At 51.2% G+C, this 23,710-nt stretch overlaps 9 protein-coding genes across 10 annotated transcripts; 5 read left to right on the top strand and 4 right to left on the bottom strand.

Annotated features, from left to right (window-relative positions):
- Positions 1–420: 420 nt before the first annotated feature.
- Positions 421–1,909, top strand: J3458_004804 (uncharacterized protein; the record flags this gene model as incomplete). The annotated part of the gene is made up of 3 exons (XM_007811297.2): positions 421–577; positions 646–910; positions 973–1,909. The coding sequence occupies 3 exons, from the start codon at positions 421–423 to the stop codon at positions 1,907–1,909; spliced, it is 1,359 nt and encodes a 452-aa protein (XP_007809488.2).
- Positions 1,910–2,661: 752 nt separating this feature from the next.
- On the bottom strand, positions 2,662–3,789 carry CEG1 (Dcp1p-Dcp2p decapping enzyme complex alpha subunit; the record flags this gene model as incomplete). Its single annotated transcript, XM_007811296.2, has 2 exons — positions 2,662–3,538; positions 3,605–3,789. The coding sequence occupies 2 exons, from the start codon at positions 3,787–3,789 to the stop codon at positions 2,662–2,664; spliced, it is 1,062 nt and encodes a 353-aa protein (XP_007809487.2).
- Positions 3,790–4,281: 492 nt separating this feature from the next.
- On the bottom strand, positions 4,282–7,031 carry ATG20 (Sorting nexin, cytoplasm-to-vacuole targeting pathway/endosomal sorting). 2 transcript variants are annotated; one of them, XM_007811295.2, is made up of 5 exons: positions 6,562–7,031; positions 6,179–6,447; positions 5,845–6,111; positions 4,657–5,787; positions 4,282–4,595 (listed from the first exon to the last, which is right to left on the bottom strand). In XM_007811295.2, exons 1-5 carry the CDS (start codon positions 6,662–6,664, stop codon positions 4,500–4,502), a joined length of 1,866 nt encoding a protein of 621 aa, XP_007809486.2. In that variant the 5' UTR covers positions 6,665–7,031; the 3' UTR covers positions 4,282–4,499. The 2 variants fall into 2 exon arrangements, with proteins under 2 accessions (XP_007809486.2, XP_065977029.1); XM_066118425.1 differs by having other exon boundaries at positions 6,179–7,031.
- A 442-nt stretch (positions 7,032–7,473) lies between these two features.
- On the bottom strand, positions 7,474–9,659 carry J3458_004801 (uncharacterized protein). The gene has a single exon (XM_066118424.1). It carries the CDS (start codon positions 8,915–8,917, stop codon positions 8,018–8,020), a length of 900 nt encoding a protein of 299 aa, XP_065977028.1. The 5' UTR covers positions 8,918–9,659; the 3' UTR covers positions 7,474–8,017.
- Positions 9,660–10,042: 383 nt separating this feature from the next.
- CTR9_2 (protein required for normal CLN1 and CLN2 G1 cyclin expression) lies at positions 10,043–10,636 on the top strand (the record flags this gene model as incomplete). Its single annotated transcript, XM_066118423.1, has 1 exon — positions 10,043–10,636. One exon carries the CDS (start codon positions 10,043–10,045, stop codon positions 10,634–10,636), a length of 594 nt encoding a protein of 197 aa, XP_065977027.1.
- Positions 10,637–10,697: 61 nt separating this feature from the next.
- CTR9_1 (protein required for normal CLN1 and CLN2 G1 cyclin expression) lies at positions 10,698–13,646 on the top strand (the record flags this gene model as incomplete). The annotated part of the gene is made up of 3 exons (XM_066118422.1): positions 10,698–12,644; positions 12,707–13,225; positions 13,296–13,646. The coding sequence occupies 3 exons, from the start codon at positions 10,698–10,700 to the stop codon at positions 13,644–13,646; spliced, it is 2,817 nt and encodes a 938-aa protein (XP_065977026.1).
- A 427-nt stretch (positions 13,647–14,073) lies between these two features.
- Positions 14,074–15,836, bottom strand: CBR1 (NADH-cytochrome b5 reductase). Its single transcript, XM_066118421.1, has 5 exons — positions 15,655–15,836; positions 15,231–15,446; positions 15,072–15,153; positions 14,389–14,932; positions 14,074–14,308 (listed from the first exon to the last, which is right to left on the bottom strand). The coding sequence occupies exons 2-5, from the start codon at positions 15,394–15,396 to the stop codon at positions 14,159–14,161; spliced, it is 942 nt and encodes a 313-aa protein (XP_065977025.1). The 5' UTR covers positions 15,397–15,446; positions 15,655–15,836; the 3' UTR covers positions 14,074–14,158.
- A 4,006-nt stretch (positions 15,837–19,842) lies between these two features.
- J3458_004797 (uncharacterized protein) lies at positions 19,843–21,983 on the top strand (the record flags this gene model as incomplete). Its single annotated transcript, XM_007811292.2, has 4 exons — positions 19,843–20,945; positions 21,003–21,463; positions 21,528–21,827; positions 21,889–21,983. The coding sequence occupies 4 exons, from the start codon at positions 19,843–19,845 to the stop codon at positions 21,981–21,983; spliced, it is 1,959 nt and encodes a 652-aa protein (XP_007809483.2).
- A 172-nt stretch (positions 21,984–22,155) lies between these two features.
- Positions 22,156–23,690, top strand: J3458_004796 (uncharacterized protein; the record flags this gene model as incomplete). The annotated part of the gene is made up of 2 exons (XM_066118420.1): positions 22,156–22,200; positions 22,260–23,690. The coding sequence occupies 2 exons, from the start codon at positions 22,156–22,158 to the stop codon at positions 23,688–23,690; spliced, it is 1,476 nt and encodes a 491-aa protein (XP_065977024.1).
- Positions 23,691–23,710: the final 20 nt, after the last annotated feature.

Genomic DNA, 23,710 nt, shown 5'->3' with positions numbered 1-23,710 from the left:
CCCCCTCAACACACTCGCTCACCAACGGAACCAACTTTTACTTTCGTTTCTATCGCCTCGTCTCGTCTCGTCTCACAAGAGACCACAGCAGCTCCCTTCTGGCTCCCAAGCATTCTCATAACCTGCAGCATCTCTCCCTTTTCCCTCTCTTGTGCGTAATCTGTGACCCCCTCCTTTATCGTCTCCAAATGTTTGCTTTAAACACTGCTGTATCACATAGCTCCGAGACTGGAGCGAGCAAGCAAACTGTCGAGTCCCAGCCTTCGAAGCACTCTCGTTCTTCAAACATACTCACATCTTTAAAGACTTTAGGCCAACAAAATCACTCTTTTACGGAACTCATCCTGATTTAAACGTGAGTTTGCATCGTCATGACAGATTTTGCACCAGGTCGACTAACAAATGTCCACAGTGGCAGCCATGAAGGACCGCGAATTGGGAGAGTTGCCTCATCCATCCTCCCTGCCTCGGGAGGAGGAATTCCGAAGATTGACGAAGCCTCTGTGGGTGCTCATGTATTGGGGTTGGGGGCTGATGTTCATGGCAGCCATTTTCACCATTATCACTACTCTCTTTGGTAGGATGACTTCCCTTGTTTGGCAAGCAAATTCTTTGCAAATAAGGAATATCAGCTAACAACTCAAGGTCCAATGCCATCTCTTCGCGGTCCTGACGAACTCATCCATGCCGAATATGTTGTTTCCGAGGCGGCTCACCAGCTTGCCATCCGTGGCGACTGCAATGAAACCGCTGGCCTGTTCGAACCTGTTGTCGATGCCATGACTGCAAAAGCTCGCCGATTTTCAGGAACCATCTCTGCATCTCAGGTAGTCACAGAAGTCTCTCAGACGACAACTGCTGCTTCTGCTGAATCCGCCACCGAGTCTTCTGGTAAAAGCATCCCCATTTCGTAAGTCGAACCTAACCCTCCGTGGTTGATTAAAGCACTTCCCTAATGAATGCAACTACCAGAACGCAAACTGCTCTTTCCACCGCCAGAAACACTTCTGAACGACGTACCCTTACCAGCACCACCACCGGCACTGTAACCATAACTGTATCTCCAGTCCAGTATACCGATACTACTGAGAGCCACGATACCTGCCATGGAGGAATCACAGAAACCGTCACCGTCACTGTGTATCCTGCCCCAGAGGTAACAGTCACCGCGGGAGCCTCTACCGTCACCAAAGACAGCACAGACGTCTCCTACACCAGCGGTCTTCCAGACGCAACTCTCTCTGGCAACCCATCGACCTATACCGCCATCCAGACAGACGTTACATACACCACTGGTCCCCCAGACGCCACCGTCTCTCAGGATCCCACAACTGTCACAAACGTCCAAACCGACGTCTCCGTCACCACTGGCCTCCCCGATGCCACCGTCTCCGGAGAAGCTTCAACTGTGACAGACGTCGAGATCAGCTGGAGCTGGCCTCTAACCAGCACCTACGCCTCGCCCGTCACAACCATCACCATCTCCGACCTCTGGGGCCCTTCACCACCTGTCGACACCTCTGCCGAGCCTGGGCAGGTCAGCCTTTCCACCTTCACAACCGTCATCTTCTCCCAGGTGACCATCACACTATCCTACCCAACCCCAAGTGTTTCCTCAGAAGTCGCAGGAGAGGTGACGTCTACTTCCGGGCCCTCCCCTACAAGCACTTACACCGAGTTTGTCACTGAAACTGGCGGACCACCGGCCATCGAGACCACTACGATCGATGTCCTGCCCCCAGCTTACACGAGCTACAACACCTCATCCACCTCCAGCCTTGCCCCGTCCATCGTCATCATCTCTGATGGAAGCAAACGCCCAGAGCCGACAGCCTGGGGTGGCAGCAACGGCGGCAGCAACATCGCTTGCACAATCATGCTCATCGCCATCTTCATGTTTCTGCTGTAAAGGATGTGAATGCGACGAGGGCGATTTTGGAACTGTTGGTTGACTACGAAAGGATAATGCGCAGTTTGGTTTTATTTTTTTTTGTTGTTTCTTTCTTCCTTTTTTTTCGGATTTGATTTTAAGGAAGGCTGATGTGAGATGAGGGAAAAATGACTGCTTTGCCAAGGTACCTGGCGGGAATTCGCCCTCCCTGAACCTTCTAGGGACGTTTCCAGGGTTTTTTTTTCTTAAAAAAAAAAGCTAAATTTGGAGAGTAAACCCACTTTGTTCGCAGAATCTGGATGGTTAGATAATACGGAAACTAGAGACTAACCGAGGATCAATAAATGGTACATGAGACAATCCTAAAAGTAATCCGGCATCCCCCGTCCCAAACAAAGCACCATACTTTCTCAAGCAGTAATAATACAGGTCAACTAGCCTGTTCACTGTTAATACGTGTGTATATAAACAAGAGAAGGAAAGAAACTAGTACGCTCGCAGAAACATACACAAACCAAACCCGATTCTACCTAACGCCATACGATCCAACATAAGCCCTACTGCGCCACAAGACATATCCCCCTCTCCATCGAGACACCTTTCCAGTAACCACCTGGAGCCCCAAAAAATCATCTTATACGTGACGACGTGGCTACCGGTCGCGTACCTGAGTCGATCGAGCTTGTCTCGCCTTCCAACTATCTCGAATCGGGCCAGCAGCTCTATATAAATCTTTCTCCGAGACACGATCGTTGATACTCTCTAGGACACTAACCTACTGTGCTCTTGTGATTCGCTTCATGCTTGTCATCCCTGAAACGGAGCAGTCGCCAACGCCCTTGATCATCTTGATTACACTCGATGATGCGGTCGTTCAGTGGATCATTCAGACCCTTTAGGATCTCCCATTCCTCCTCGGTCAGGTACAGCTCGTCAAAGAGCTCGTATCTATCACCACTCTCGCCCAGAAAGATCAGAAGCTCCGACTTTGGGACGCTGTCGTAGTCAATAAACGGCTCTGTGATGCCCTCTTTTCTCTCCCATTCATCCGGCTCGACTAGGGGAAACGTCAGCTTGAGCCGGAAATCAATCGTGTTTTCCTCTGGAGGCTTCCACTTGAGGATGTGAGGGTCCGTGCCGTGTTTGTACGCCGTATTGCGACATGTGAATATCAGCCCATCATTGCCGTGCTTTAGGCTTGGAAGGACCTGCTTGAACATCATCTCAATTCCGTAAGCCAGCTGGAACGGCTTCATCTCGACAAAGAATGGCTGAAATCTCAGCTCATCGGGATACTCCTTGAAGAGCTTTTTGTAGGGTGTATACAGCCTCTCCTTGAAGTATGCTAGTCGTTTATCGAGAGTTCTGTCCATAAGCTTGTTCCCATCCATGACGAGGCAGTCAAACACGAGGAAGCGCGGTTCTGTCTTTCCGTTGGGGAGACTGTCCCAGACGAGTTCGCCGTCTACGAGGGTGTCTCGATGGAAAGCTTGCGTGTTGTTTTCAAGTGGAAAATGTAGATTTCTGTTGGTGATGAACCAGTAGTCGTTTTTGCGGTCGATGAGGTAGTGCGCTTCGCAGGCTTCTTCATCCGAGGTGGAGTAGAGCAAGTATCGAATGCCGTCTGATTTTTCGCAGACATAGTAGCTAGATCATCGCAGTTAGTGCATGCGATCGAATAGTCTATGGCCCTTTGGATGGAAGGGATCGCACTCTTGTTTTTGAAGTTCGTCGAGATGCTGTCTTGCGAAACTAACAGGCTGAGCACCAGGAAACCCCGTTTGGTGCCTTCCCAGCAATTCTGCCACTTCTTTTCTCATAGAGTAGAGAAGAGGTCCTGAAGCTTTGACACCAGGTTCAGCTATCGATTGGATCGGCCCATCAGCCGGTTGCTCCATGGTTGCTAATGTTCGTGTCGTTGGCGCAAAAGGTGGTGTGGCGCTTTGTTGAGGGATAGTTGACCAAGAGGTGCTAAATGACAACCTAAGCAGCGCGGCAGAGTCAATTGCCTCGATCACTTCAGCAAAGATGATTCAAGTACGGTCTGTGAATTGTCCCATGACGCTGCATAGAAACATGCACTCTGTCGATAGCTGTGCTCACCATGTAGAGAAAGAGGGAGGGGGGAAATTGGTTTGTGGTCGCATCTGCGAACCTTGGGGGCGAGTGCTTGGCTCGTGAGCTTATCGATAAGCACCGACCGTGGTTTGGAACCTCAAAAGGAGCAACGAACGAAAAGACATGTTTACAAATCGCCAAAGACGCTCTAGGATACTATGAAATATGTTACATGTTACATGTCATATGTTAATGCATTGCGCGATGTGTAGGTGCAGGCGATGAAAATGAAAATTGCTTTGTCCTTGGAGAATGCAGGAACACTATTGAATGCATCAAACTTACGTCACATTTCCACATATTAGGCGTCTATTTCGCTAAGCTACTCCGATAATATGTTATCGGCTAGATACCCGAGTACCTAGGTGGTATTCATTGCATGACGTGAATTCACATCTACATTAAACTCCTTTGCTTTCTACCCCAAAAGGAGTCGGCTGTTCCAGAGCTGTTCCTACTTTCCGGTTCAATGCGTACGCGCCAGGAGCGGTTAAGTTTCATCTATCTTGTCAACTTCTGCTCGTGCCTCTTCCCATTGTTGTTTACTTTTCTTAGCCCATTCGATTTGGCTCCTTGCATACGCAAGCTGATGGGTGAAGGTTAGCATTCGATGCATACGGTTATTCTTAACAGCGATTTGCACATACCATGTATCGCTTGAGATCGTCTTCCTTATCCTTCTGGAATCTCTTAAGGTCTTGCAATACACTAGCGCTGGCTTCTTTAACATCCAGCTCTGAAGCAACTTGAGCCTGCTCTAGTTGACCAATCGATTCTCGGGTTTTACCAATGGTATCGCGCCGCGTCCGCTCAGGATCTACATCTGCAACGCCCTGTATAGCGTGGCGGAGAGGACCGAAGATCTTGTTTGTAATGGAGTTACTGCTAGGCGCCTTCTTATGGGACGCACTAGAACTTCGCTCAGGAAGGCCCTGACTGGCGGATGGCGTCGATGAGGAGAAATCTCCATGGGTTGGAGGAAAGTCTGAGTCGATAGATTCGGTGTCGTCTTGTCCCGTATCGCGCCTATGCTGAGACGCCGGCTCCTTTAAGCTCGTTGATCGTTTAGGCGGAGGAGATAATTGCTGGCTGCTGGACAGGTATTGTTCAATCCGCCTCGCTTCCGCCTCACTTTGTTCCAGCTGCTCCAACAGTCCCCTTTTCTTAGCCAGTTCTTCTGTCGTGAGATCTTGCTGCACTCTTTTCAGCACTCTGTATCTGAGCACGCTCTTGACGACACCCGCAAATTGGGCATTTTCTCTCATCGGCTCAGCAAAGCTTGCGCCAAGTGACCCAGCTAATTCTTCAGTGGCAATATACGACAAGTCAGCTGCCTGGCCGACTCGCTCAATTGCCGGACCTAGTGAGGGAGCCTGCTCGGATAACGCAAATGCATTGTAACGCGAACCCAGCTCGCAAAGATCTGCCGCAAGGGACGAAAGATGTGAAAGGGTTCGGCGATTGACTTTCTCCATGGGTCCCGTCAGGAGCTGCTCGAGTTCCTTGATAGAGGCCTCGTAGGATATGAAGTAAGGATCTAGCGCGTGCTCGCTCTGCGTAGTAGAATCTGGAGGGAAACGGCCTATGACATGTGTCCCAGTCTGTGGTACTGAGGGATTAATGTCATAGGTCGTCCCGGCCGTTGTCTTGAGCTTGGCTGAGGTGGAAGGAACGGGGAGGAAATTATGCGCCGGAGTTGGATTCGCCGTATCCAACGGCGGAGCCTTAAGAATGGCCTTGGGAATGGAAGCCACTGGATGTGAGTGTAGAACCTCGCTCTATCACTGAAGGTTAGTTACATCAAGGCAGATGCGGGGGTATTGGGCACTTCATACCCAGCTGGCATTGGGGTCGAGAAACCTCCACCAAACACCATCGTCTCGGATTGCTTCCATGCGGCGACAGCGGTTCAAGAAGACTGCTAACATTCGCTTTCGAAGGTCAATTATTTGCTGATCTTGCTTGGCACTGGTTGGTTTGGCGGCGTAGTCTGCCATGGTGTGCTTTTCAGGAATTGGTGGGATAATGAGAGTGGGGTGCAACCGAGTGAGAGCGTCTCTCAGTGACGCGAATTCGGAGTAACGTCGTCTAACTTCTAGATCCTGTGATTTTTTTTAATGTCAGTCTCACTCCATGTTCAGTCCGTAGCTTGCTACATTTCAGTCGTACCCCGGTTCGGATAGTATAAACTATGTATCGACCTCCGCTCTCCAGGCTCTTCCCAGCATCGGTGATCAAGATGGGCATGTTTGGGTTTTCGTAAAGGATCTGTTCGATGCGGCTTGTATAACCCCCAGGCTTTCTCTTCTGAACGGGTTCCTTTTGAGGCGCCCCATGGTCATGACTCTCATGCTGGGGGCCGGCAGTCGCTTGGCCAAACATTGGTTCGTCATCCTCACTGCCTGATGTTGGAGTTCGGGGAGCGTCGAAGGATCGGTCTAAGGTAAATTTGGTAAGAAAAAAAGTAAAAGAAATACGCGATATGCATCAGCGATCTTTGTCGAGAGGGCCGTGAAGTTGTCCCAAGTTGGGACAAGCTTGGTCGTACTCACAGTCTCGAGAGGATGGCGACGTCGGATTTATGGACGACGACGTCTGTGAGTCGCGGCGGTCGAAGCTGGTCCCGTAGGGGTTGTTATCCTCGTCATTCCACATGATGACTAGGCTGCGATGCAATTTCTGTGTTGAGGCACTAGGTGAAGCTGTATGGCACTCGAGAAGGCGGCGCGGTCGAATGGTGACAGACCGCAAACTGCAACAAGTAACAAGGAGCTCCGAGCGAGTGAACCGGCGGTCGCGGGGAACTCTACACGGTGGGTACGGCGCGGTCGGTGGAGTGAGGCTGGAAGGGCTGGCTAGTGCTTGCAAGACGTGTTGCAGCGTCTCGCCATTCTTTGGATACAAATCGAGGGTTGAAGCAAATGAACAAGACCAAGGCGATGGAGATGATGGAGATGATGAGGCGCGGTGTGAGGGCAGCGTGGGGTGTCTGTTGACTCGTCATTACCGGATGGGGTGTGTCAGTCCTGGACTTCTAGAGCTGATACAAGAAGTACGGAGTAACTTAGGCAGGAGGAGGTTGCTATTTGGACAGTATGTAGTTACTGAGTACATGTACCTGCCTTCCAGAGAGGCGCCTTCTTGTGCGGCGCCTGTTTTGAGGGCAGCACAGCTGTCACAGGACAGGCCTTAAATTAACACAGGCTAATATTTGGAAGCCTAGTATATAGTATATTTGAATAAAAATTTTGACAAGCCGTCTTGTCATAGCTAATGAGGTTACATGACAGTCACCAAAATGCTCCTTGATATCTCGGGGAGAGAGGCAGGGACCCAGGTACCTCGTACTTTGGTACTTCATTGCTCTGAGCAGCGATGACGAAGGTCGTGCACGGACCACGCTCGTCACCACTAAGCGGTACCCTAGTAGGTAGGTAAGAAGCTCGGTGCCTGACAACCGGCACCCATCTTCCATCAATCGACAGCCCAGTTGCTGGACTGCGAGAGGGCTACAGTCGCATCGTTGACCGCATACTACCAGACTTCTTTGAACAGTCGTCAAGATCAACAGGCACGCTAACCGTGTAGCCTGTGGTATTCTGGGCCGCCTCGGGGTTTCAAAATGGCAAAAAAATAAGGATAAGCTATAACGCCTTCACTTCTGGCCTGGCATGCTTCTATACTCGTCAGGCTGCCTCAATTTACCTCAACCATTCCTTCTCAGCGAGCTTATGTATGCAGCAGCCCGTCTCCGATATTAGCCGCTCACTATCGGCTGTTATTCTTCATCCCCCACGATGAATGCCATTGTCTCTCGTAGCGTCAAAACCTCCTCAAGTGTGTAAATCACCTTCAACCCAGTCGATAGCTGGGCTCATGACAGAAACGCGAAAAGACACGTCCAATGTGGCCTACTCTCTACTCATTGACAGCGTCCATATGATCGTGGCATGGATGACCTGCGTCGACCTTGGCTTTACCTCCTCCTGTTTATATGAAAAATTCGTGTCAGTACTTGTAGCAACCTGCTTGCCGACTCACCAAAGACGTACCTGGCTGGCCATCGAACGAAGAAGCAGGGCTTATTATTTGAAAATCATCGCTGTATACAGTTGCTGCGTTTGATCGGATAGATACCGCTTCCCCATTCCCTGAACCACAGTCCTGCTTCTTCTCTCCTCCATGTCGGTTATGTTTCCTCTTTTGTCTTCTAGTGCTGAGACTTTGAGTTGAATCAATGATGCCTCTTCTGGATGTGGATTGACGATGGCGAGCACTGACCGGGCTCGCATCACCTGAATCTGTTTGGATCGTTGATGCCCTTCCAACCGGAACCCTTAATATCTGATTCAATCGACGACGCCAACCGGGGGACTTTGAACGGACCATATCTACTGTAAAGGGGTCTCTTGTCCGGTGACATGGTGGTTGTGTTTGCGGAGCTAAACCCCCAGCCAATGTAGTCTGCCGATATTTAGCTGACTGCTGGCCTGGGCAGCGTTGATACGTGGACGGCACCAAAGGTATGCCGGGATGAAAGACGTGAGGCGGCATGTAGGGTTGAGCCATCGGAAGCATGAAATTGGGCGGCTGGTGACCGGCCATCGCTTGCCATGCCATGAGTTGGTTTGGTGCTGTTGACATCCGAGCCGAGGTGCTGGACGCAAGTCCATGTCTGCCACTATAAGCATTTTGATATTTCGAATATTCTTGTGCTTGTCTTTCCTTGTTAGCCACACAGGCACGGCCCAAGGAGTACATGTAGACCAGCGAGGCGACGAGAAATACAACGATTGCACTGAAGATGACCCCAAAGCGTTGGGCAGTTGTCAGGCATTGCCATCCCGTGCATCCTGTGCTGCGTGACAGGAGGGAATGCGGTGTTGCCGGCGTATTTTGATAAGACATTCCAATGTCGGGGGACGGGCAAGAAAGAGGTTGTGTGATTATAGTCCTTTGGATGGGATTGCTAGGTTGAGAGTCACGTATAAACTGAGCAAGTCACGCCAAAAATTTTGATCCGAGCGGCCAGCTGGCAATTGATTTACTGCCCTCGCCTTTTTCCGCGAGAAAGTGACATTTTCCTACTATCATTCCTTCATCATTCATCATTCATCACTCAGCACTCGTCATTTGTTATTCGTCATCATCCTGTTCACCTTCGCATTAATGAAGCATCACCTGGACCTCAAACTGGGTGAAAAGAGGACAACTGTGAGCGAGAGACTGGTGTAGCGCAGCGTTGGAGGAGCTAGACCCAATGCTCCGACTTTTGAATAACCGGCATGCTCCAACTTGATATTCTCCATTGCAATGATGGACTGTCTGCTGCGCTTGCGATCTTTTCTGCCTTGTTAGCGGCTCTACTAGAACACCCCATCCCGCAACTCCCACAGCTGGGAGAATTGTTGATGCGCATAAATAGGTATCAAGTCAGACAGTAAATACAAATGACTAAACAAGGATCTTCGGGATCATGCAGCAGGCTCTTCGGCTTCCATTCCTTCAGCCAGGGTGAGCGCTGTAATGGGATACGGTGCTAATGGAAGATGAACCGAGACCATCACGGGGAGTTGAGACTGCACACTCAACAGCCATCAGGTGACAATTGATATCGTCCAAAATCATATGAAAACCTTGCAAGTCTCTTGAATGCCTCGGTTCTCAACATGAAAAATACGGTAACAGTGAACAGGCTCAAGTTGCGAACTGCATTGATCTGACCGAGGTGGTCGTGCACGGGCCACATTTTTTTGAGCGCCACTTCTTTGTGTGCGATTGCCGTTCTCACCTCCTCCAGCCAGCCAAGTGACAGACAACCTATCTCGCAAGGTCTTTTCTTTCTTGTCGCCAGCTATTGGCATTCAGTATTGGAGTTTTCTGGCTATGGTTTCTGACTGCTAAGGTGACTGATGGTCTGCGCATCTCATTCTGCCGAGGCGCGCAACTAGCTGACCAGAGACGCGTTTGTTTCTACTCCCTCCTTCCCTCTCGTCCTCGTCCTCTCCTCGGATATCTTCAGCGAACCTGGCCATGATGGCTGCCATGGCCAATGGAACGGCAAATGGCGTGACCAACGGCGATCAACTGGTCAGGCCTGTCAGCACTCGATTTTCTGACATCCCCTCCGCGATCGATATTCCAGTTCAAGGAGATCAGGAAGATGAAGCTGTCGAAATTGATCTCGAAGACCTCTTGGACGACCCTACCGAACTTTGCACTCTATTCGAGAACGAACGAGCCGCTAAAACCTACTGGATGACGGTTGCGCTTGCGTATGCAAAGCAGAAAAAGATTGACCATGCCATTGAAATGCTTATCCGTGGTAGCGGCGCCATCCAAAGCAGCAACCCACGCGATAAAGTCAGCATGATTTGCTGCTTGTGCTGGATGTATCTATGGAAGAGTCGCGAAGCACCACGTGTTGCGCCAGACGGAGTGCGAGTTTCCGAAGCGAAGACGAAAGAATATTATCTCCAGTTAGGCCACTTCATCATTGAACGACGCTGCCCGACTGAACCCGTCGTTTCCGCCCATCTTCTTGGCCCGTGGTGTCCTATTGCTCTTGCGGGCATCGTTGCAGGCCCCTTCAAAGACGGCCGGAGGAATCGGGTCCGAGAAGAATGAATTGCTGAAGACTGCAGTCAAGTCTTTTGATGATGCGCTTCGAGTATCCCAAGGCAAAAATATGCTTGCTCTCATGGGCAAGGCAAGAGCGTACTTCTCTATGCACAAGTATCCCGATGCTTTGGCAACATACCAGGATATTCTTCACAAGATGCCTGATTTGGTAGACCCTGATCCACGAATCGGCATTGGATGCTGCTTCTGGCAGCTGGGATTCAAGGAGGACGCCAAGGTGGCATGGGAGCGAAGCTTAGAAATCAATCCCGAATCTAAAATTGCCAACATCTTGCTCGGTCTTTTCTACCTCGACGCCAGCGGCCACGTGCCGGTGAACAGCGATGAATTCTTAAAACTATACAGAAAAGCGATGACGGAGTATACACAGAAGTCATTCAAGTTGGATAAGGAGGTCCCCATCACTTGTTCTACCTTTGCTGGATACTTTCTGTCAAGAAAGGCATGGGAGAATGCAGAAAAATTGGCGCACAAGGCCATCCAGTACACAGATGTCAACGCCATTGCCAGTGATGGCTGGTATCTGCTTGCTAGAAAAGCCCATTACAACGACGATACGGAGAAAGCTAGCGACTATTACCGTCGTGCCGATGATGCACGCGGAGGTGCGGACACAGGGTACCTACCGGCCAAGTTTGGTGTGGCTCAGTTATCTGTCCTTAAGAACGATCTCGGTGAAGCCAAGCTTCGTCTGGAGAAGATGATTCAGCAATCGAAGAACCATGAAGCGATGATCTTGCTGGGAACCCTTTATGCTGAAGAAATCTTTGCAGGTCAGAAGAGTGATAGCAAAGAAGACAAGTCTGCCGAGATGAAGAAGGCCATCACCCTCCTAGAGAGTGTGCGGAATGCCTGGAAGGACCCCAAGCGGACGATTGCTCCAGATGCCTCTGTATTATTGAACCTGGCGCGGTTATATGAACTGGATCAACCCGAGAAGGCCTTGCAGTGTCTCCAGCAGGTCGAGCAGCTTGAATTAGACCAGATACCAAAGTCAGAGCGACCTACAGATACAGAGAATGAAGCCGCAGCACAGGTGGAAATGAGAAAGCTCCTTCCACCCCAGCTTCTGAACAACATTGGCTGCTTTCATTCCCAGGCTGAGAAGCACGAGCTGGCTAGCGAGATGTTTGAGGCCGCCCTAAGTGCATGCATGAGAATTGGCGAAAAGGAACCCAGTATGGACACGGACGCCTTAGTTTCGAGCATCAGCTTCAACCTCGGCAGAAGCTACGAGTCAAGGGGTTTGACGGACAAGGCGATGGAGGTTTATGAAGGCCTGCTCGCCCGCCACGATGACTACACGGATGCTCGCACTAGATTGGCGTACATTAAACTGCGAAAGAACCCTAATAAGGAAGGCCCAGATGCGGTCGCCAAGCTGTACCAGGAAAACACTAGTGACTTGGAAGTTCGAGCTCTATACGGTTGGTACCTCGGCAAGGTGCACTCCAGAAAACGACCAGCCAACATCGTGGAGGACCCTGAATTCCGCCATTACAAGCACACTTTGCAAAACTACGACAAGCACGACCGGTATGCTCTCATTGGCATGGGTAACCTATACTTACTGCAAGCTAGAGAGATGCGGCGCGAGACCGAGTCAGATAAGCAGAAGCGAAGTGTTATATATGGCAAGGCCGTAGAGTTCTTTGAAAAGGCTCTCTCACTAGACCCGAAGAACGCCTATGCTGCCCAGGGTGTTGCCATTGCTTTGGTGGAAGACAAAAAGGACTACAAGAGCGCTCTCACAATCTTCAATAAGGTTCGAGAGACAGTGAGAGAGCCTCACGTGTATGTCAATCTGGGCCATGTCTTTGCGGAACTGAGACAATACTCCAAAGCAATTGAGAACTACGAAATTGCTCTCACCAAGGACGGAAAAGCCAACGATCCCGTCATTTTGTCATGTCTAGGTCGTACATGGCTGAACAGAGGCCGCTCAGAGAGGGACATTGACGCCTACGGCAAGGCCCTCGAGTGTGCGCAGCAGGTTAGCAAAATAAACATCAACACACGCAATCTTGGCTCTTTCACTAATGGCATTTAATCTAGGCTCTCGAGGTTGCACCGGACCAAGTGCACTACAAGTTCAACGTAGCCTTTGTGCAAATCCAACTCGTCACTACGATTCAGAACTTGCCCGAGAATAGAAGAACTGCCGAGCAACTTGAGACAGCCGCCGCGGGTCTCGAGGCTGCTATCGAATCACTAGACGCAATTGCCACCCTCCCTCAAACTCCTTACCCCAAGCACGACATCGAGCAACGTGCCAACATGGCCCGCAACACACTCCGCAAACAGCTCGAGCGAGCCATTGCAAAACAAAAGGAATGGGAGGAGAAGAATAAAGAGAAGATCCAAGCAGCCAAGGAGCAACGTGAGGCCGAGCTCAAGCGCCGCGAGGAGCAACGCCAAGAAATCCTCGAAAAGGAGCGAGAGCGTCAAGAAAAGATCCGCAAGGAGCGAGAGGCCATCGCCATCCGAGATCGAGCCCTCGCCGAACAACGCGCCGAAGAAGAACGCCAGAAGCAGGAGCTTGAAATGACCACTGACGCGGAGACGGGTGAAAAGGTGAAGAGGAAGAGCAAGGCGGCAGCGCGCACCTGGTGAAGGAAGACCCAAGAAGACACCTAAGAAGAAGAAGGCAGCCCGTGATGAGGACGATTCAGAGGGGGAGTCGCATACCAAGAAACGGCGGCGTCTCACGAAGAAGGAGTCGTCGAAATTCAAGTCTGCAGAGATTGTTGTTGACAGCGATGACGAGCGTGAAGATGATGACGATGCCCTGGAACGAGCGGAGAGGGAAATGGAGCGTGATGGAACGCCCGCGTCCGACGGTGATGATGATCTCGCAGCTGATAAGATGGATGTCGATGAGGATGATGCGCCTGCTCGCAGCGGTGCCGAGGACGAAGACGAAGATACCGCTGCCCGACAGGCTAAGCGTTCGAGAAGAGGGCGAATTGTGGAGGAGAGCGACGAGGAGGAATAGGAGCTTCCTCATTCATGGGAAGGTTCATGTGTATTAGAATGTGTGATTTTGTATTCATCAACGGGAAGAAAGGGGGAGTATCTCTGGGACAAAAATGGTACAGTAGTGCCAGATAGGTTTTTCTTTTATACTGGCGGTGCACACAGAAGCAAGAGACACGAATATCTTGAATCCAGGTCTCAATTCATGTATGACTTTAGCATCGTAGCAACGCTCTCCAACAAAGATACACAGCATTTCTTGGACAAGTACTCGCCGCCATCCAGCTCTCCACCACGATTGCAGCACACCCATAGTTGGGAGCGCTGCAGATTCCCAAAACTCTCTACTTTACCCCCTTGACTCTACATCATGGATAAAGATGTTTCAAAGATTTCACAACCGTTCTAGCTACAACACGTCTATCGCATTAGAAAGAAAAAGGAGCAGGCAAGAATCAAGCATAGAATTAAAGGGTTGATTTTGGCGTATTTGAAAAAAGTTGCTCAGTGGATTTTTCTCTCGCGACCGCTTTAAAAAGCAAAGACCTGGTCCTCGAGCTTGCTGACGGGACGGGCCTTCTTGTATCCCAGGCTCTCGGTGGTCTTCTTCAGGCCGCTAACCATGGGGGGAGGACCGCAGAGGAGAATCTTGACGTCGTCGGCGGGCTTGGGGAGCCATTTCTAACGATGAAGGGTTAATATTATGACCGTAACACGCGACGGTATGCCGACGAATACACGTGGAGCCAAAGTATACGTACGGTAATCATGTCACCGGTGACGTAGCCGACACCACCGGTCCAGCCCTCAGGAGGGTTGTCCAGGACGTAGTGGATGCGAATGCTGCTGTCCTCCTTTGCCAGGGCGTCAAGGTCCTCTCTCAGGAGAATGTCCTGGGGCGTGACGTTGGCAAAGATCAGGTCGACCTGAGTCTTGTCGCCTTCGGCGCGGCCACGAACGATGGCACGGATGATCTGGAGCATGGGGGTGATTCCGGTGCCGCCAGCAATCATGCCGAAGTGGCGGACCATGTTGGGGGTGTAGACGAAGGCACCCTTGGGCCCGCGGACGCGAATGGCCTGGCCAACCACCAGGGAAGCCATATGCTTGGAGATGTTGCCCTGGGGATAAGACTTGATCAAGAGATCAAAGTATCCGGGCTGGTGGTCGCCGGAGATTGGGGTGTATGAGCGCACAATCTCCTTGGTTGTGCCATCTTGCTGCTTGAGAGGGGCGCCGATCGAGATGTGCTGACCGATGGGGAGGCCGAGGACAGACTTGGACGAAGGGAGCTTGAAGCGGTATCTGCAAAGATGGGAAGAAATGCAAGTTAGTTTCGTGGACGGTTGATGAGGACCATATGCCCCGACCCCGTGCAACATCCAAGAGCTTGTTGCGCTCGGGGGGGGGGGGGAAGCAAAAATGGTGAGACGATGGTACTTACATGGCGACATTGTGAGAGATGACGGTCTTCTCCTGAAGCTCAAACTCCTGGAAAACATCTGGCTTGAGAACCTTCTTAATCTCTGCAGATGAGAGAGTCAGTCACACGCACGCATTGACCCGAGACTTTTTTGTTGAGGAGGCATGGATATTTACTCACGGAAGTTCCAGAAGTTGTAGGCGCCCAGCACCAGCGCCAGAGCAGCCGAGTACGGAACCCATTCCTTCTTGACAATCAGGGTCCCCGCGACGAGAAGGACGGCCGGAACATAGACATAGTCGATGTAGTGGCGCGACAGCAACGAGTCCTTGGTGTTGGAAGCCATGGTGCGTGGTCAATCTGAAGTCCTGTAGTTCCCCACCAAACAGCAATGGCCTGATTTGTATGTATAAATGTTAGACGGCGGGTGATTCAACAAGGGGGGGGGAGAAAAAAAAGCCGAAGCAGAATCCAAGGGGAGGGGGGCCGCAAAGGAACCGCAGCCGGCAGTCTTAAAAGTGCCGCTTGGCTCTGCAGCAATTGGGCTTGCGGGAGAGAAAAGCAAAAAGAATATGACTATCAATGGGGACGCAACCGCACTCACGAATTCGAATTTGCAGACTGGGATGACAATGGGATACCGCCTGGTGAGCCCATCAGGTTGTGATGGCACTCGCGCGAGAAATTCAGGAGATTCTAGTAAAGCCGTTGGTTGGCTGGGACGGCAGGGCGGGCGGGACGCGGTGAAGTTTTGCCGAACCAGACCTCACTCGAGCATGACTGGACGCCCGATCCTCGGCAGAGGGCCATTGAGAGCTGCAGGTCTGGGAATACGTAGCACATTCAGGTACCTGGGCTTCTGGAGGGTGCGCCCTGGGGCCTCCGGAATGGGGCCGGCGACGGCGCTCTAGGCCGTGTCGAGTGCCCCGAAGCTACTATTGTTGCCCTGAAGCTCGGAACCTGACGGTCCTGTTCCGATCAGTTGACCGGACCAGACTAGACAGAGACGTTCATGCTGCTGTGGCTGGTGTGCGGAGGGCTGTGGCTGTGGCTGTATTGTTGGCTGCATTGTGGCTGGGCCCCGGTTGATCCGGGGTAACAAAGATCCGACGCCGGGATCAAACAGACGTCATCTGAGTCTTGGGTTTTGTGGCCCTTTGACGGAAACAGTGGGTATGACTGCTCCGTATCTTTGCAAGTGGGATTACGGACGGATGCAGCCAGCTTCGGCCAACAGCCATATATATATAATCCACCACGAGTAACTAGATCCCGTCCTGTCGAAACACTCCGGACGGAGGTCTAGGCCGGGTCTAGTGCAACTGCACTTGTCATTGTGTGGCCGCGTACCAACAATGGTTTGCCTGGTCGCTAAATGTCAGCCATTATGTTGCAATTTGGACCAGAGGCTGAAGCTTCTTTACGAGCTAGGCGGAGTAACGCATATCAGCATCTGCCATCTCATCCGAGCTATCCGCGCCATTGGCCCTTCCCTTGACGAGGATTGACGTGGATCTGATGCTAATAAGCGACGATGAAGCTCATTCCCCATCATCCCAAGCCTCTGTTTTCACACATGGTTTTCATGTACTCCGTATGTATATATGCATGCGAAACGACAGATGCGAGGTTGAGAAGCTTCCCACCCCTTTGGCTGCAAGACGCATTACCCCAGCCCGGCCTCAAGCCCACATGCACGACTCGTATTAAATCTGTCAGACGTCCCTATCTACCTGTGACGCGCATGCTGCTCAAGACCAGTAGCGCTTATACGGGTTCTGCCCCCCCACAACTCGGTAAAGCCGCAGCACATCGCAGAATATCTACGACAGTGTCCTGCTCGTTCGGGTTATTGGGTGGATAAGGACGTAGATAACCCTCGTAGCATGCGATTGACGCTGTGACCATTCAGTAGTCGACCCATCTGCCAAGAGCCAAATGAACTAACCATCACGAAGCGCCATTTACAATGTATAATAGTGCCTTTGCCAAGACACCAAAGAGCTCCTGGGGTGGAATTTTCTACCTTGGCCTCTGTTCACGTTTTCAATGGGCGGAATGACCGGCACAGCTGTGTGAAGTGGTCCTGAACGGCCGGTTAAAAAAAAAAAAAAACGTAATATGGCCAGAAACACCCGCCAGGAGCTGAAATCTTGCGATACTTTTAGTACATACATCGGACCTCCAACCTGGCGGTCCGCTGGCCAGGAGTACTCCGCATGTAAGGTTCCTGGATAGTCGGCACGGCAATGGCCAAGCCTCACAGGCAGGTGCGTCACGACTCGCGTACTAAGTTAAGAAGCCATGTATTGTCCTGAAAAGTATACAGCACGGAGCGTTCTTTGTACAGGACAATTGAATTGATACACACGTGTGGTGTTTCCGAAGCACTAGGGGGGTAAAACCTTCGCACTTTGGTCGATTGTGGCGAGAGCCTCAGATTAGGGTTTGTCCCTTTGTCTCGTAACAGCAATGGTCCGGTACTGGTCACGGACTCGTTCCAAACAAGGCACGGATGGACGGTCTCCTGGAATCAATTGTATCTGTTGTATAAGCAGCGGTCAGTGAGGCAGTTCGACTTGACTGACAGAAATCAATTTGATCTACAGAGTCTTATGGTTCTTTTTCTTTACCCACAGTCTGCATGCACCTTGGTGGGCAGTGTGCATGGGCTTCAACGAGCCATCTGCGTATGGCGTTCCCATCCACGTCGGCTGGTCGAGATGTGGATAATGATTGGTCCGACGCTGCAATGCAAGGCTAAGCACACTTCGAGGCATTTGAGAGCTGCCGCTGCTGGGTGGTAGACAGGATGGAGAGGTTGTGAGGGAGGGAGGCTTCGTGGTTTGGTCGCGGCCCGCTAATGACGCTTGCCGGTCCACACAAGGCCAAGGGCCCATGTTTTCCAAGGTTGTTTAGCTTCCGTGAGAAGAGGCCGGAAAAAGAATGGCCCAGTCAGTACGGAGTAGTCACGAAGTTGCTGCGGACATGCTGCTTGCTCTTGCTCGTCGATGGCAAATGGGTCGTGGGCATCACGATCCCTGTCGAGCTGCAGCATGTTGTCGAGCTGCTTGGCTTGGCCGCGCCCACTTTTCTTTCAATCTTGACCTTGCGCACCGTCCCATCCCATTCTCAATCTCCATCGCAAAAGCCACTGCAACACCCTTGTCCATGACGTGACGCTTGGTCGGCCCCCGTGTAATACAATCACCAGTACGGAGTAGTTATTACTAGTTTTGTCGTGTGGGCGGGAGCACGACGACGAGACTCGCTCGGGTGAGGCTGGGTAAGGAAGCCAGCTGTCAACTTTGTTGTAGTTGTAAGTTTCAATGTTCCATCTGGCTGGGCCTCAAAAGACTCCGGACTCCTGGAACCCCAAGGCTTGGATGAAGTGACCCCGGAGCCGGCTCCAAACAAGACTGGCCCTTGACCTGGTCCAAAAATATCGTATTCTCCCCTTTGCCATGCCATGCCGTCCTGTCCTGTGACGCATGTTGCTTGATGTCTGACGACAACCCCCCCCCCATTTTTGCTCTTGGGTTTCTTAAGGTGGTGTCGACCTCGACTGCACACCATAATCCTTTGTCTGTTTCCTTTCGTTTTCTCAACAACAAGCACAAACGGTGCAAAGAAACAAGAAACGAGCGATTGAGCCCCAACAGGGCCTGTGTCCGTTTTAGGATCAAGTTGGCCATTTAGCCAAGCTTCTTTCGCCCTCCTCCTTCTATTCTGAAAGCCCTTCACCCGCCTAGCATTGGCCAGTGTGCCATCTCGGTTGGCGTCGTTTCTGGGGCAGGAATCCGGATAGGAAACTTTAAGACATCTATCTCTCTTTTTCCGTCTTCTATCCTCACTTCCCACGTGCCCATCTTCCCCTGCCTGGATGAATGCGTACGCCATAACTTATATCCTCTCTCAATTATCGGAAGGTTTGGTCCTGGGCTCATCCCGCGATCGGGCCTTGACAACCTTGACAACCTTGGCTGACTGGGACTGCGTCGCCTCAATTTGGTGCCCGTAACCTTGAGAGCTCTTGGATTTCGTTTCTATCTAGGTCGGGTCATCTCCAGCCGTTGCTCTTTTGTCTTCTTGATTGCTGCTTTGCTTCAGGAAGTTCTTATCCTGGCTCTTTCCCTGCATTTCCATACAGGGCGTCCAGTTAGGCAAGGGGGCTTTTTGCTTGGCCTTTTTTTTTTATTGGCTTGGTTGAACTGTGAAGAGCATCGCCTTCACTCTTGCGCCTCTTGTCCTCAACTGCCTGCACACAAGGGATCGATAAGGATCAGTTCTCAAGGACGGAAACTATTACTAGGTTGACAATTTGCCACCGCCCGTGACATTGTGATAACGCGCAACGGGTAAAGATATTCTAGTTGCCGCTCAGTGTCGGGATATTGTTTCCGGAGTGACGGATGCGGGTGCGCTTGCACTAGAGCCGGACTCTTCTGACGGTTTTTCGACGATCGTGCCGTTGGCAGCTTGTTCGAATTCCAAGACAGGGCCTGTGGCTGAGACATCTGCTCCTTTGGCTACACACCTCACGTCATTCAGCATCAGTGAAGACTATCATTCATTGCTTCCCCGGAGCCGAGTCGATACCGCGGGCTTCGGCTTCATTGCCATTGCAACTGCACTCAGTTCGAGCTTGCAAAAATTGGCTTGTGGCTATATCCTTTGTCTCTCGCCATGGTCTTTTAAGACCTACTCTCGATGTGTCCATCGATCTGTCAGCCGTGGGATTAAAAGCACGAAACGCCTAGACCTTGATTTCTAGCAACCGAATTTCGCAGCCATGAACATCGAACGATGGAAACGTAGGTCGGCCTCTGTGCTTTCCTTGAACTTGCCAGCGACAAACCATTACGATGCCAAGTCGCAATCTCAGCCTACCGAGAGCAAGGCTCCTCGGGTTCTTACCCGCGCCCTTCGGTCGTTGAGTAGTTCGAGCATGGACTCTATAACCGCGACCTCTACTAGAAGCAATTCCACGCGCAAGCTACAGAAGACACCGTCTTCGGGTTCTTCTTCCATGATCGATCGCCTTCAGAAACGGGTATCCAAGGACTCCCCTATAACCGATCGCCCAGGAAGCCCAACCGAGCAACTACAACCGTACTCAGCAATGGAAGTGCTTCACTGCGGATCACTCAAGACTGATGTCTCGCTTCTCAAAGCGAAATCTGAATATTTGGTCCTATCGGATCAGGTATTGGTAAAGTTCAACAACGGGGACTCTGCCCGCACCGCTTTCCCGCAACTCCTTGGAACTTCCCCTGACGGCCACAATACATTACCATGTCACCACACAACCAGCAAACTTTCTTCTGGCGACGTGCGTCTGGAAATTTCGCTCCGCTCAGTCGTTGCGGCCTTTAATGAAGACAGCGCCGGCAATCGATCTGGTATCGAAATCTGGTGGTTTTCGCCGTGGCCAAAGCTGGCATACTCCAAGGCACACTTCTATTTTTCCTCACCCAAGGAGCGAGATCTTTGGCTGGCTTCAATTCATCGCGCAATTAGGGCAAAGCTCAGAAAATCATCCAGCAGTGCATTGATATCGGGTAACTTGAGGAGTCGTATTGATCATATTGTCCGAGCTGCTGAGGGGTCCGCCGACGCTGGGTACCAGAGCATCATCTTCCCAGTTGCAAGACGGGTTTTTGGAGGGAGTATGAAGGGTAGCGCAACGGAGGAGGCACCTGATAATTCAGATATCTCGTCCTTCTTCCTTATCATAGGACCATGTATGTGTCATTTCGTGGAGGTCCTGAAGGCTGACCATGCTACTCCCCCTGGCGACCTGCGTGTAAAAGCCATTTCCTACGGCACTGTTACCTTGACTCGCTTCAAAGCGTCTGTGGCATCACACGAGCATCGATTCGTCATGTGTTTCAGGTAAGCGCAAAAATAGGTGATGATCGTGTCATGCTGCATAGGTGCTAAGCAATCTAGATCTCCGTTTGGCCGCGAGACGAGAATTGATCTCGCCAGCTCCCAGTATCGGCGTATCATCGAAACACTGACGAAAGCAGATCGAATTCTGAAGCCCATGTGGCCACAGCATTTCCAGCAGGTTATATTTGATATCAGAGGCCTTCCGCCCCCTCTGCAGCTGACATCTGGGAATGATCTTGGCGGATTAAAGCGAAGTCTGGAAGCATATTGTGCTGCGTATCAAGTTCAAGTACCAAATTGGACCATTGACTGGAGTCCTCCGCCCCAACCTGCTTTTCGATTGTTGCCTTCCAATGGCCGGGCGTACTCCCCCATGCAGCTTCTCGCAGTCTTCCGGGCTTTGCGATACAATAGCTTCTTCAAAGCCATCTCTTTTCGCGGCGTGGATCTCTCTTCTCTCGTCGGTAAGAACGACAAGTCAAAGTACGGGGATTCTCTTGCCTACAAATCCCTGAACGGTACGTAGCTGAACGTGGTTCAAATGCTAAGCGTTATTTGATCCATCTTCTGACCATACCCTAGGTGTGACGATATCTGAAGAGCACCACGAAATTCTTCTCCAGTCGCCGATTCTGGAGCAGGAGATCCACGCCCTACTCTTCGCATCAGAATCCATTCGGAGTCTGGATATGTCCAATGTGTTGGGTCTGGGGGACAGGGCAAACAGGCTGAGTCGATATCAATATGATTTGACAAGTCTCAGTAAGACGACGTCGGAGATCCTGCGACCGTTCTTGGAGTTGTGGCGACGGCAACTTTGCATTTGTCACAGCATCTCCTTGTCCGGAAACCCCATTGCCCTAGATGACTTGGATGAATTCGGTAAAATCTTCCCTGTCCTCTTGTGCGAGATGAAAACTGGCTGCTAACATGGTTCGAAAAGCCGATCTTTTGACTATGGACCAGGTTCATCTCCGTAGGATCGACCTGTCCAAGTGTTCGCTAGGCGATGCTGGACTAGTCAAAGTTATGGGTTAGCCTTGCTGGCCAAGCAGATTCTCTAGAGTGGATAAACACATCGAACAACCAAGGAGTTGTGCGTTTTGAAATTATCCAAAGCACTCTGAGCGGATTGAGGAGGCTTTCCAAGCTGGAAATTGCTGGAAACACCCGTATCTTGTCAGAGGAGTCTTTATTCGACGAGTTGACAATGCAAGCTTGGCAACTCCAGGAGCTAGACCTCTCCGGGATCATGGTAAGTTCAAATAGTGTTCCTGTTAATCAAAGTTTTGTTAGCTAACGCAAAGACTGCAGCTTAACGATGCTACGGTGGATGCCTTGTCGAATTATTTACAGACTGCTACTTCGGGGAGCCTTCATACGATGCGCCTCAACAACTGCGGACTGACTGGCGTGCAGCTTGCACGGCTCTTTTACGCCATGGGTCGAGCGAGGCCAGTAGAACTTTACATCAATGGCAGCCGTCTGGATGAAGGAGTGGATGATTTGTGCATGGCCATTGCTGAAGGGTATGGCCCTTGGTGTCTCTTTGTCCAAATGGTTGAATTTGCCATGGAAGCCAATTACATCAAGCTTCTCAAAGCCCTGACGGTCAACACGTCGATCGAGTGCCTCAGTCTCGCCGGGACATCGACGCCAGACGCCGCTAGTAGTGCGGCGTGTCAAGCAATCGCAGATTTCTTTGCCAAAAATTGCACGGTTCGCTTCTTGGATATTTCTGGCTTCGATTCAAGACTGGACGAGGGTAGGCTTGGGCGAGAATTTTCCAAGGCACTCATTAGCTTACGGACAAACGAGAGCATCGAGCATCTTCGGGTCCGCAGCCAGATGCTCAACATCAACATTGGGGACTTGGCAGAGGCTATCTCCGAGAATAAGACTCTCCACACCCTTGACTGCGAAGGGAATGATTTCAATCTTTCCAATTATCGACACCTCGTCTCCTCCCTGGACCAAAACACCACTATTCGATACTTTTCCGCATTTTCTGCAGAAGAGCTCAATAAGGCAACCTCCAAGTCAGTAGAAACTGCTGTAACTGGTGCACCTGCCCGTCGGCCATCAGTAATTTCCAGATTCAAGTCGGATAAAGTTGCGAACGGGAGTACCAAGCCGCTGGTGCAGCGGCTGAAGGATGAATGGGACACAGTGGCATCAGACTTGGCGCGAATTCTTCGGCGAAACCAAATCCTGTTTGATCACGAAAACACAGCTGAGCCAGATGAGAGCTCTTCTCAGGAGTACCACAGAAATAGTATCACGGAAGTGGCCTTCTCCACGGCCTTTGGGGGATTGCCCCTCAAGGACCTCCAGAGCCAACGAGCAAAGGGTGTTCGCAGCTCTCAGGACCCGCAACAGGCGGTTTCTGGAGACCTGGCTGTTCGGCGGCATAGTCGGTATGGGTCGATCGGGTCGCGGGAGCTGGCGACGCGGCCGGTGTCTATGATATCTAGCGAGATTGCCGCCAGCCCGTCGACTGAGGAAGACAGCAACGGGTCAAGTGGCGCGCCAACACCTCCGGAATTTGAAAGCCCCATTGAAGAAGAGTTTGGTCTGGCGGCCGAAATTTTTGCATCGACAATCTTTGACGAGCAGAATTATACCTACTCTGATGGGCATGATGCCGACGATGGACTGCAAATGAAGAGACATAGGCGATATATGGGCGACCCGACGAGCCGCATCGACGAGGAGGATGGCGCAAATGATGCAGAGTTGCCATGAGAGAGAATAGAGTGCTTTAG

This window comes from Metarhizium acridum, assembly GCF_019434415.1.
Source record: "Metarhizium acridum strain ARSEF 324 chromosome Unknown scaffold_29, whole genome shotgun sequence".
NCBI lineage: Eukaryota > Fungi > Ascomycota > Sordariomycetes > Hypocreales > Clavicipitaceae > Metarhizium > Metarhizium acridum.
The sequence above is the reverse complement of the archived record's forward strand: the minus strand, read 5'-3'. Positions and strand labels throughout refer to the sequence as shown.